The sequence below is a fragment of the Anolis sagrei genome, chromosome 5 (assembly GCF_037176765.1).
Source record: "Anolis sagrei isolate rAnoSag1 chromosome 5, rAnoSag1.mat, whole genome shotgun sequence".
Taxonomy (NCBI): domain Eukaryota; kingdom Metazoa; phylum Chordata; class Lepidosauria; order Squamata; family Dactyloidae; genus Anolis; species Anolis sagrei.
Genome location: NC_090025.1, coordinates 44,247,424 through 44,259,799, shown reverse-complemented (window position 1 = coordinate 44,259,799; position 12,376 = coordinate 44,247,424). Strand labels below are relative to the sequence as shown.

Here is a 12,376-nt window from a genome sequence, read left to right as displayed (position 1 = left end):
TATGGTTCATATGCCTTTTCATATGAAACATGAGAAAATCTGCATCTGCTGAATTGAAATGGTTCCAACATTTGGCAAGAATGGGTATCTGTTTTGGCCCTATGAACAGCAGATAGCCTTCACAGTGCTCATGTTTCCATTTTCCCCAGAGTATCCCAAAAGCATAGATACAACTCAAAAGAAATACACATTTCTTGCCCAGATATAGGCTTTGAGGACTCATTTTGAGTGTCAGCACTAAAATGAAGCTGCCCCCCCCTTAAGAATTCTGCTTACCAATGAAACTTTACTTCATTCCCAAAATTTCTACCATTGCAGAGTGAAAGTTAAAATATTCAACTAGAAGGCTTGTATCTACTGAAGCTTTAATTTACTGCAATGCTAGAAAGGCTGAAGGAAGAGGCATAATTTTTATTTAGGGGGAACTGTGCTTATTTTGCTCCCCCCTAGATACACCTCAGTAATGCTCAAGTCTCCACTCCCCCCCCCCAAAAAAAAACACACAACAACAACAACACACTGATAAGTTATACAGGAACCTGCTTTCCTTGTGCATCTGTTCACAATGTTTGATAGGAAGAATACCTACTTATCTTTGCTTTTCCAATGGCCCTCTTCCATTTCTTTAATGAACATTACTACCCTGTAAAGGATTTCTTAATCCCCTTTGAAATCTTATTTATACTGGTCTACTGTAATATGTGCCATTATGTGAAAATTGTCACTTGAACGCTGGATAAAATGTATGCTATTACGTGCACGTGCCCTCTAGGTGGCAGTCTTTCCCTTCAAACCCAGGTTTGGCTTGTGCAACAGGGAATATACTTGCTCCAAACTTGTGTAAACATGTTCACTACTAAACTGTTCTCAATGTGAGACAAAACTCCCATTACTGACCTCAAGTGGAGGTGACCCATTGAAGCAACTGCTGAATGGGATTGCAAGAACTATAAAATGACAATTGATTCTACTGTAGTTTAGACTAGATTCTGGATTGAGGCCAAAATATTGCTCGATGTTTTGTTATTATACTTAAATAGTCTAATTTCAATCTGTTTTATTAATAATAGTTGTTTTGAGCTGTTTTAAGATATACTATTAAGCAGAGATGGACAACATTAGTGGGTCTTTGGGACAATCAATGCCTCTCAGGTTGGTTATGCTACTGAAAATCGCCATACTCCAAAAACCCAAATCCTATTTTGTAACTCATTTTCAATGTTAGGAGCCCCCAGTGGTGTAATGGGTTAAACCCTTGGGCCATGGGAGTGGGGTGAGCTCCTGTCTGTCAGCTCCAGCTTCTCATGAAGAAACATGAGAGAAGCCTCCCACAGGATGGTAAAACATCTGGGCATCCCCTGGGCAACGTCCTTGCAGATGGTGAATTCTCTCACATCAGAAGCAACTTGCAGTTTCTCTAGTAGCTCCTGACACAAGTTAACAATGTTTTTTTAAATTAAAAGGACTAGTTTCTGCATGTTTCAAAAAGATTGTTCAGTTTGGTTTACAGTTTAGTTCTCAGCATGCATGTCTTGATTTCATTCCTTCTTACTACTTTGTGGCAGAAAGGTTGGTCCTTTTTAAATGCCAAAGTTAAAATTCATTTTTGGAACAGACAACTGATATTACTGTTTAATACTCTGACAGCCTTTGAGTGTCACAGTTTTAAACATTGGCCCATTATTATCCTAGCTTGTGTAGAACCTCCCTCAACAAAGTAATGTAGCAAATAGGGATGCAGTAGTTTCTTTTGTTTTTACTTATATGAATCTACATAATTGTCTATATGATTTTTTTAAATAGTTAAACATTATCCTGCAAGAAATCATTTTGACACTTTATTTGGTATCACTTGAACTAAAGTATGTTAGATCTAATCAGTAATCAGCAATCCTCATCTGAACTTGATTGGGGTGGTGGTTATTGCTCTTTGCAAGCATTGGAAGCACAATTCCCTGATAAACCTATCTGACAGAACAAATCTATGCCACAAATCCATTTGCAGCCAAGAGGCTGCATCAATTGCAATGGCAAGGAATTGAAATCTGACAAGCTAGGCCCTCTACTTTCCATGTCATTTCCCTGTAAATGAGACCATCATCTCTCCACTGTGTGCTCTTCCATCTCTTTTGCCTGGCTGCAGTATTATTGATATGCAGCATTCAATCCCTCTTTGCTCAGTTTTTCAGTGGTGCAAGAACCCAATCTGTTCTTTCTTAGTTCAGGTGCCCTTATTTCGATCTCTAAGGTCCATAGAGTGAATGCCAGTTCATTGCCTAGTGCTGATCATATGAGGGCTCCTGGTAAGTTTGATATTAAACTTCAAGTGAGATTCTATTTTCCCCCTCCCCTTTCCTAAAATGATTTTGGCTTGAGGCACTGTAATTCTTGCTCATAAATCAGGTGCACAGAGATGTAATCATTCCAAATCCACATGAGAATCTAGTGCAATAAAATATTTTCCCCTTCTCTTCATTCTTTCCTTCACCCTTTCTGTAATTGTGCCACTGTGCTTTTATTTGTTTTGAACACCTGGGGAATCTTTGCTTGAAGATGTATCTTGAGGAGATTCATTGTGGTGATGGTGGAGGTAGAGTGATAGAGGCGATTAACCTGGTTTGGATAAATTATTTGTATTTCCTTGTATTTTCATTCATCTTTTAAGAAATGGTGAGTTGCTAATATAGAGTATTTCCCTTAGTAGATGTTTGTTCATACCATACACCTTAAACTTAACTTAACTTGGGTGATCCCTTGTTATCCGAGTAGGATAGTCTTCCAGGATCAGTGTACTGGCGGTGGGTCTGTAGGTGACTGTGGAGCCCTATTCTTGATCTGCATGTTCTCCCACAGTGAGGGCATTGGTTTCCAGGTGGAAGGCGGTCCCAGTTGGGGTTGGCTTGATGCGCCTTCCTCTTGGCACATTTCTCTCTTTCACCCTCCATTTGTGCCTCTTCAAATTCTGCAGCACTGCTGGTCACAGCCGATCTCCAGCTGGAGCTCTCAAGGGCCAGGGCTTCCCATTTCTCAGTGTCTATGCCAGAGTTTTTAAGGTTGGCTTTGAGCCCATCTTTAAATCTCTTTTCCTTTGCACCAACATTCTGTTTTCTGTTCTTGTTTTTGGAGTAGAGCAACTGCTTTGGGAGACGGTGGTCAGGCATCCAGACAACGTTGCTGGTCCAGCGGAGTTGATGGCAGAGGACCATCACTTCAGTGCTGGTGGTCTTTGCTTCTTCTAGCATGCTGACATTTGTCCGCTTGTTTACCCAAGAGATTTGCAGGATTTTCTGGAGGCAGTGCTGATGGAATCATTTCAGGAGTTGCATGTGATGTCTGTAGACAGACCACATTTGTAGGCATATAGCAGGGTTGGGAGGACAATAGTTTTATAAACAAGCACCTTGGTATCCCTACGAATGTCCCAGTCCTCAAACATTCTCTGCTTCATTCAGAAAAAGGTGGTGTTGTATTTCGGTGTCAATGTTGACTTTTGTGGAGAGGCGGCTGGCAAGGTAGCGGAAATGGTCAACATTTTCTAATGTTACACCATTAAGCTGTATTTCTGGCATTGGAGAGGGACTGGCTGGTGACTGCTGGAAGAGCACTTTGGTTTTTTTGATGTTCAGTGACAGGCTGAGCTTCTCGTATGCTTCTGCAAAGGTGTTTGGAGTGGCTTGTAGATGCACTACCATGCACCTTTGAAATATTGGCTCTATAAGCACTTTCAAGTCTGTGGCCATGGAAATTCAATCTATTGATAGTAATGCTGTAATCTGTTACTAATTGGGGAAAAAACCACATGGTAGATATGGTTTATGCCTTGTTGAAGAGGTCAGAACATTCTGTATTGTTTTTTTAAAAATTTATTTCCGTTATCATCACAATGCAAAATGTTGTGAACTGAAGCTGTCTTCTGCTCATTACATTGTATCTGATAATAAGGGAAACAGAGATTTGCAGTCCAACAAAATCTGAAGAGGCACATTTTGCCCACCCAAAATATAGATATTGCTTCTTTACATCTTTAGAGTTCGAGTTCTTCTGTGGCACAGAGAGCAGATTGAACTAAAATATTGGTTGAAATCCTGACTAGAGTAGTCACAACAAATCAATAAGATTTGTTGATTTACCATTCACTGATGATTCAGCTGGGCCTACTGGATCTTGACTAAGGTTAAGAATTCTCCAGTTGAAAATAGTCTGGAAGAACAAGGAAAACTAGCTGACTTTGTTTGCTTTCACTATAGCTTTGTGAAAGGATGTAAGACTCTTCCTGATTAAGGTTTACTCAGCTGTGACATTAACTTCTGGTCATTACTGCAAAGCTCAAATGACGCTGGCCCAATGTATATTGGAGGCTGTTTTATTTTGACAGGTTGGATTGATTCAATAATTTTTTAAGTGGGTAATCAGTCCAAACCTGCTCAATTTGAAAACAGGAACTAAATTCCCAGTACTTAATTCTGACTGTCGAATTGCTTTTTGCTAGTAATAAAAGAGAAGTTATTACAAGCAGGTGAGGTGGGAGACGGAGTGCTGCTGGTAAGTTAACCACACGTCTGCCTTTTAACATATGTTCTAGAACTATATGCAGAACACTTTTCCATGCTACATGTGGGGAAAGAAATTGGGAGGATGATTTTATCAAATTTCTCCAGGAAAGGGGGTGGAAATTGTCCAGTATTGTTGATTTCTCTCTCCCCCCCCCCCCAAGATGTTTTGTTTTCAGTACGAGGAGCAGGCCAAAGAAAATGCTGCTCTGTTGCTTGGTCTTCCTACTCCAAGTATGGTAGAGTGAGCAGGTAAATAGGCAATAGCTAGGAGGAGAAGCAGGGCCAGGCGGGTTGAATGGAGACTTAATTTACATTGGCCCTAGGATAAACATTGGATTACAAAAGACGATTACTTTGGAACTCATTGCGAGCAGCAAATGTACATTTAAAACACTGGTTTTCTCAGCAAAACGTGAAAAGTGAGAAGAGGGTGGAGGTCTACTTCTTTGTATTAACTCAAGTTTGTCCCAGACTGGGTTAATGTGTGAACGTTAAGTGAATTTAGTCGATCTCTTGGGTGCTCTTGATGATGAAAGGGCCATTTGGTGTACAGTCTGGAAACTTACCATCTTACCATCTGCAGGTATAGTTCCTATCCTATTCTTTTATAATAGTTTTGCTTCTTTTGCAGTGTCTCATCTTGACTTGTTCCAGTATTAGGATTATGGCTGCACAGAGCATTTTCCCATAAAAGTGGTTGAGTGAATTTTCAGGCATTTTGCAGTTTGTTTTCTCTCCCTAAATATTTTCTAAAGACTTTAAAGTTTCCCCAAAAGCATACTAGTGATTTTATGTTGCAGGGGAGAAGGAGGAGTACGTTATTACTTATTCTGTCTGTATGAGACGGTGATTACATTTCAGAGGCATATTTTTCAGACTTTCACAGTTTTCATACCAAGATGTTGAAATGAATACTAAGTGGCTTAACGTTCAATACATAGGGTTTAGGACAGTGGTTCCCAACCTGTGGATCCCCAGGTGTTTTGGCCTTCAACTTCCAGAAACCTTAACAGCTGCTAAACTGGCTAGGATTTCTGGGAGTTGTAGGCCAAAACACCTGGGGACCCACAGGTTGAGAACCACTGTCCTAAACCCTATGTATTGAACGTTAAGTAAGGGAGTAAGACTAGCTTTGGAAATAGGGTGCTATTTCAGGATTTTCACATGTCCAGATATGTTTGGGTCCTGATAATAACCTCTGATGATGATGCTAAGCACTGTGCCTTTAGTTCTTAGCTTATTGTTCAAACTCTCTTCCCCTATTTCCTGTTAAAATATTAAGATGCTAATGATGATTAAAAGGGCTATTCTCACATCACTGAGAAATGAGAGGATTATTCCTTCTCATTTACTTAGAGAGACAGGATAAGAAACATTTACTTGTTTCTAGCCATAATGTGGATGTGAAGGAAAGCCTTGGTATTACAACAGGGAGCCAAGGAAGCAGCTAAATAAATATATATAGACACTCCCCTCCAGGGTTTTGCAAGGTAGCACAACAAATCAGTTATGCTTGCAAATTGTAGCAGGCTACTAATAGAGCCAGTGATTTGCACACATCCCTCTCTTCTTGCAGCCACCCAAGAATTTTCAGCCTTGCTTGCCATGGGAAATGACCCATAAAACTGAAGAATTTATTGTTGACCTATACATAATGAATGATGAACAAAATAGACTAAACCATCACAACGTAATCCCCAAAATATTCAAATCTTAAGGACCCTTTGAATTTCCATGACCAATTAACCTTAAGGCCAAGAGTCTTGTGGAGTCATATGCCAGCATAACTATGGAGGCAAAGGTGAGGGCACCAGGAAGAAAAATGGTGTAAGACTCCATCTGCATTACTATATAGTTCTGTTTCATAATAGTTAACTGTATTGAACTGCATTATATAACTGTAGATTGGGCCTAGCATCTTTGCTGATCAGCAAAAGAATAAAGACAAGGCAGCAGCAATAATAAAAAGATGCCTGCTGCCAACTCCAAGTAGCACATTCTTTTGATAGCAAGTTTTTGGGGAAGAGGTCCTCAGAGCCAAGAGCTTGTAGTAATGTCTGCCTGATAACACAGCTGATTTTCTAAGCCATCTTTCACAGAGCAAGTGGGCTTGAGTGGGTCTCTCTGAAAACCAGCGTGCTGCTTCTCCTGTGAAAGGTCACAACATGAACATTGCGCATCAGTTAGATTCTGATTGTCAGTGAAACATACTATCATTGTCTAGATTGCATATTTACTTTGTGTGAGGATCCTTCTCTTTCATTATGTTTGACTCATGTCTTAGGAACACTCTTAATAGTTTTCTTTTGTTGGGTAGATGTTTTTTTTTCTCACTCCACTCTTTACTTGTTTTGGATTAGAAAAGATATGTACACTTTTCATATTAGAAAATTCTGACTTCCCTTGAAGTTAAGTCCTGCCTGCCATAAAGATGACTCTCCATTCCCACAAAGAAATTTACCAGCAATGAATTAGTGATTTGGACATTAGGAAAGAGGATTTCAAGATCAGTTGTTGTGGTACTTCATGAAGTATGCATGTGCTAAAACATCTTTTTGCAAAACACTCTGTTTACTACTTTGGAATCAGAAAATGTATCTTTTAAAGTTGCCAGACAGTATTTTAGCACAAGAACTGAAATGTGGGCTAATGCACCGCACAATGATTGAGACCAAAAAAATAAATAAATGTTAAAACTTTTTAGTTGAGTGTAGGTTGAATGGCTCATTGCTGAAACCATGAAACTCGTTTTTTATGTTATTATTTTTTCCCAGAGTTTGTCACTGCAAGCCGACAGCTAACAAGTAACACTTGCTGGTGTTACATGCTAATGGACTATAGACACCTAAGGGCCCAATTGTATTGGGAGGGTGAGAGAAGTCAGATGAAGCAGTGCTTTTACATTAAAGCATTCAGACCTCAGAGGTCACAAAACCTCTTATTCTGCTCAAGGCTTTTGGGAACATGGAGAGTCCCCAACTTTCAGCAGAGTAATGAATGGCACTTGCTGACTAGTTACATTTTTGCGAGGTTTTTTGGGCTGCCAGCAGGGGTTAGTGCTGCTTGGCATAATGAGCCAAAATCTGTATTCTAAATGCATACAGGTCTCCTTGGTTGGTTTGTACATTCACTTTTATTTATAGAGGTGATAATATTTGAACTAGCTGTGCTCTGTAGCATTTGTCCTAAAGTTCGTAAATGCTGTAAATGCAGGACAGAGAGTCTGCTCTCAAAGAGTCTCCTGATTGACCTTGACAATATCAGAATAGGTTCCAATATCCAGTCAGACACCTCTGTGACACTTGGTGGCATCATGGAACAAATAAGCCTGCCATGGCTGGTGCCAGAAAATATAGAAAGATGGATAGATGGCCCCTCTTTTCTGCTTATAACTTATCTAGCATGGCTGTTACTTGGTAACTATGAAGGAAGCTGTCTGTATATTTCTGGGTAAGCAGGGCCAGATGACACCTTGCTTAGGTGCAATGATCTGAGGGCCCTGATTCATCCAGTTACTCCAGGTTGAGTACCCTTTATCTTAAATGTTTGGAACCAGAAGTGTTTTGGATTTTGGATTAGTTTTGATTTTGAAATACCTGTATTTGCATAGATGTACACAATGAGGTGTCTTGGGATGGGACCTAAGTCTAACCACAAAATTAATTTATGCTTCATATATGCCTTATGCATATAGTCAGAATGATTTTGTGCATGAAACTAAGTATGTGTACATCGAGTATTCAGATAGCAAAGGTGTCATTATGTCAGCCACCATGTGGAAATGTTTGGATTTGGGAGTAATCCAAATTTTGGAATTCTGGATGAGGGATGCACAACTTGTATTCAGTTTAAGATTAAGGAATATGCTGAAGTAAAACTTGGCTACTGACAGTACAAAGATGTACCTTCATTAGTGACAAATGGATTTTAAACAATGCAGTAGCAGAAAATAGATACAAAGAAGTGTCCTTGTGTTTCTTTTGTTGAATGCTCACACAGCATCAAGTACAAATGACTATATCATATCCATAACCATCTTAACTATACATCTATTCAAGTATATATTCTTATCTGTTGAGGAGCTATACACCTCTAACAACTTTTTTGACAGCATATTGGGACAAATGATCAGCCTATCAGTTTTTGAGGAACATAAGCAAACAGCCCCATTCAACTGTGGGAGACATGCCAGACATGTGGTCTGACTTGAGCTTTATCTTAACTGCTTTTCTTCTGTCTTCAATCCACTCAGGTTGCCAGATTATCCAATCAAAACAATGAGACTCATTATCTCTGTCTTATCTCTAGCCAATTAAGCAAAAATATGTTTATATTCCACACCTATCTTGTGTACACAGGAGCCTTTTGGTTGCTTGTCATGTAATCAGGATTTGGTTGGGTGGGTTATATGTGATTATGGGATTTCTGCCAGGATTATAACATGTCTTGTCTTATCTTCCTCAAACAAGATAGACACACTCTTACTACTTATTTATATTCCAGTGCAATTTTGCTCAAATTTAGGCTGAATCTTTCCACAGATACATACACAGATTTTCACAGAACTAACCACAGTATAACCAAGTTTTATACTACAAATGCTATACTCTATAGCAGTGGCTCCCCATCTTTGGTCCTCCAGAGATGGAGGTGGTTCCTCCATCCTAACAGCTGGTAAGTTGACTGGGATTTCTGGAAGTTAAAGTCCAAAACAACTGGAAGGCCAGAGGTTGGGAAGCACTGCTCTATAGTGTGATGTAAAGGTTTGATCATTGGACTGTAACTTTGGAGACCAGGCTTTTAAATCCTCACTCAGCTGTGGAAACCCATTGGGTGACCTTGGGTAAATCACACTTTCTCAATCTCAGAGGGAAGCAAGAACAAATCTCTGAACAAATTTCTGCAAGAAAACCCCATGATAGATTCACTTAGTGTTCTCCTAAGTCAGAAATGACTCGGAGGCACACAACAGCTATGCAACTCATGTTTGTCAGATTGCAACCCAAAGATTCCTGAAGCAGCAGGAGAGTCAGTCATGAAAGGGAAAAGTAGCATAACTACATGAAACTAGTATTTACCAAACAATCTCAGCCATCTCTTTGATAGAGAACTATTACAGTGCTATCAAACCACCTTTAGGTATATCTTTTGAGAATGAGTGTTAAAACGTGCTTGGTACAAAATCATCCTTTTTGGAGAGCAGGTTATTCAGCTGCCAGGTTTGTGAACTGGGAATATACTTTTAAAGTCGAGTACGTAACCTATTGTGGTTGTGTGTCATTTTTTACTTACGATGACCCTAAGGCAAATCTATCATGGGTTTTTCTTGACAAGATTTAATGAGGGGGGTTTGCTTCTGGAACTGAGAGGGTGTGACTTGTGATTTGTTATAATATACCACATGGGTTCTCAAATAAGAGTTTCCATCGTATAGTGATTTCAGTCTATTTTTGAAACAGCAACATTGCTTGCAATGCCAGCCTTGCAATAGGGTACTTTGAATTCTAAGAATGCCTGTTTGTTCAAATGGATCATTGTACTTTCTTTGAAAATAGCTTCTATTATGTTCACTGAATACTGTCATATTTGCCAAGCTTTAAATACCTTAGCCACCTTGCCTGCATCTTCCCACTTATTATTGTGTGATTTGTTGCAATAGCACCTTTGTGACAACAGATTATTGTAATAAATGTCACAAAAACATCTAAGAAATGCAGGTTCCTTATTGAGATTGTTATGGTAACTTTCGCTTTGGGACTAGCTAGATTATTAATTCTACCCACCCATCCACTTGTGCATTTACCTCACACTCATTCTCATTGGCTTAAGTTTCCAATCAGATCTTATTCTGGAAATTTAAACTTCTACTCTATATCTGTCCAATAATATTTATGACTGAGTTGTCAGGAAGTGGTAGTGTTATTAATAATCTATATGAAGCACTTTAAATGTATCAAGTGCTTTAGAATCATCCTCTCATTCATCACTAATGACAACTCTTTCAGATGAGTATTAACATTTTTCAAAAGGTGAACTGAAGCTACTAATGATTTGCCCAAGGCAACCTAGGAGTCCAAGGCTGAGCTAACCTATGAATTCCCATTTCCCAGGTCCAAACTCTTTCATTTCTTAAATAAATGTGAAACTACAGTGTGGTGGGAATATTCTTTTGAGCATTTGTGAATAATACACTGTTTCCAACTGATTCAAACAAATGTGATGTTACACCTAGATAAAAAGCAGTTTATTAATAGTGTAATAACAGAATGACGTACCAAATAAGGCCAGTTCGGAATGTACATAAGATATAGTTAGAAATGAGCAAATTTGACCTATGTTATTTCATATTTGTTGATACGTTTTCCTTCAAATAGGATATAAAATATATCATTCACAACCACATTGTTTCACTTTCAGATTGCATATGGATTATATCACATTTATTTCTGTTTTTCAGAAATGTCCCTCTTGCCATTTGCACTTCAATGGTTATTGTCACAGTTGGGTATGTTTTAACCAATGTGGCCTACTTCACAACTCTCAGCCCTGCAGACCTATTAATTTCCAAGGCAGTGGCAGTGGTAAGTCAATACAGAAAATATGGCTGTATAAAGATTTTTTAATAATTTCATAAACATAATAGAAAACAGAATTTATGATGCCCATTTCTTGAAATTAGCTTTGGATAATATTTTGAAATTGTTTTTGTTTTGTGTCTTCAAGTCATTTCTAAGTATGGTGAACCTAAGGTAAACCTATCACAGGACTTTTGGGGGGCAAGATTTGTTCATGGAAAGATTCTTTTGTTTTCCTCTGGTGCTGACTTGCCTAAGATCATCCAGTGCCCAGAGTATTAGCCCATTGTTGAAACCACTATACCATGTCAGCTCTCAAATTTATTTTTATTTTTTTAATTTAAAATTAAATCTTAAAATATGTAATTTAAAATTTAAAAAATTTAACATTATTTTAGTATTATTTTATGGAGCCCCTGGTGGTGCAATTATTTAAACCCTTGTGTTGGCAGGACTGCTGACCGAAAGGTTAGTAGTTCAAATCCGGGGAGTGAAGTGAGCTCCTTTCTGTCAGCTCCAGTTTCTCATGCAGGAACATGAGAGAAGCCTCCCACAGGATGGGAAAACATCCAGGTCTTCCCTGGGCAATGTCCTTGCAGATGGCCAATTCTCTCACACCAGAAGCGACTTGCAGTTTCTCAAGTTGCTCCTGACATGAAAAAAGTATTATGTTACAATTAGTAAAATACTTAACATTATTTCTAAATCATTTTGCTAAAAAAATCTACTTATGTTTCCCTCTCTTTTCCCCCAGACATTTGCTGAACGTTTAATGGGAAGTTTTTCTTCCGCTGTTCCCATTTTTGTTGCACTCTCTTGCTTCGGGTCTATGAATGGGGGCATCTTTGCTGTCTCCAGGTGAGTTAACATAATGCTGAATGTGGACAAATGTAAAACAATCCCTGTAAATGAAGAATAAACTAGAATTCTTCAATGAGAACCCACAGTTACTATTTGAGAATATAACATATGAGCAAAGGACTTTACAGAGTTTTCCATCACTGGGTACAAACCAGCAGCAAATTAAATGGAAACTGCCTGGTAGTACAGATGTAATATTGCAGAAATTTTGAATTGGGCTTAATAAGAAGTTTCTAGTCAAAGATTGATGGAGTGGTGATTTCTCCTCTCCACAGCACAGACATGTACCACTCAGGTGTCTCTGGAGTCATAGGAAACTCTTTGGAGTTAGTTTTTAATTTAAGATTGTCTGGTGAGGCCCTGCTTTTGATCCCGCCTTCCTCCCAG

General features: G+C 38.8%; 1 protein-coding gene across 1 annotated transcript in view; it reads left to right on the top strand.

Moving 5' to 3' along the window:
- SLC7A11 (solute carrier family 7 member 11) overlaps window positions 1–12,376 on the top strand; it is a 72,486-nt gene that overhangs the window by 48,316 nt on the left and 11,794 nt on the right. Inside the window, exons 7-8 of the mRNA XM_060778934.2 lie at window positions 11,011–11,134; window positions 11,883–11,986. Of these exons, the coding sequence (XP_060634917.2) occupies window positions 11,011–11,134; window positions 11,883–11,986 (228 nt within the window). The remainder of the gene's footprint in view (window positions 1–11,010; window positions 11,135–11,882; window positions 11,987–12,376) is intronic.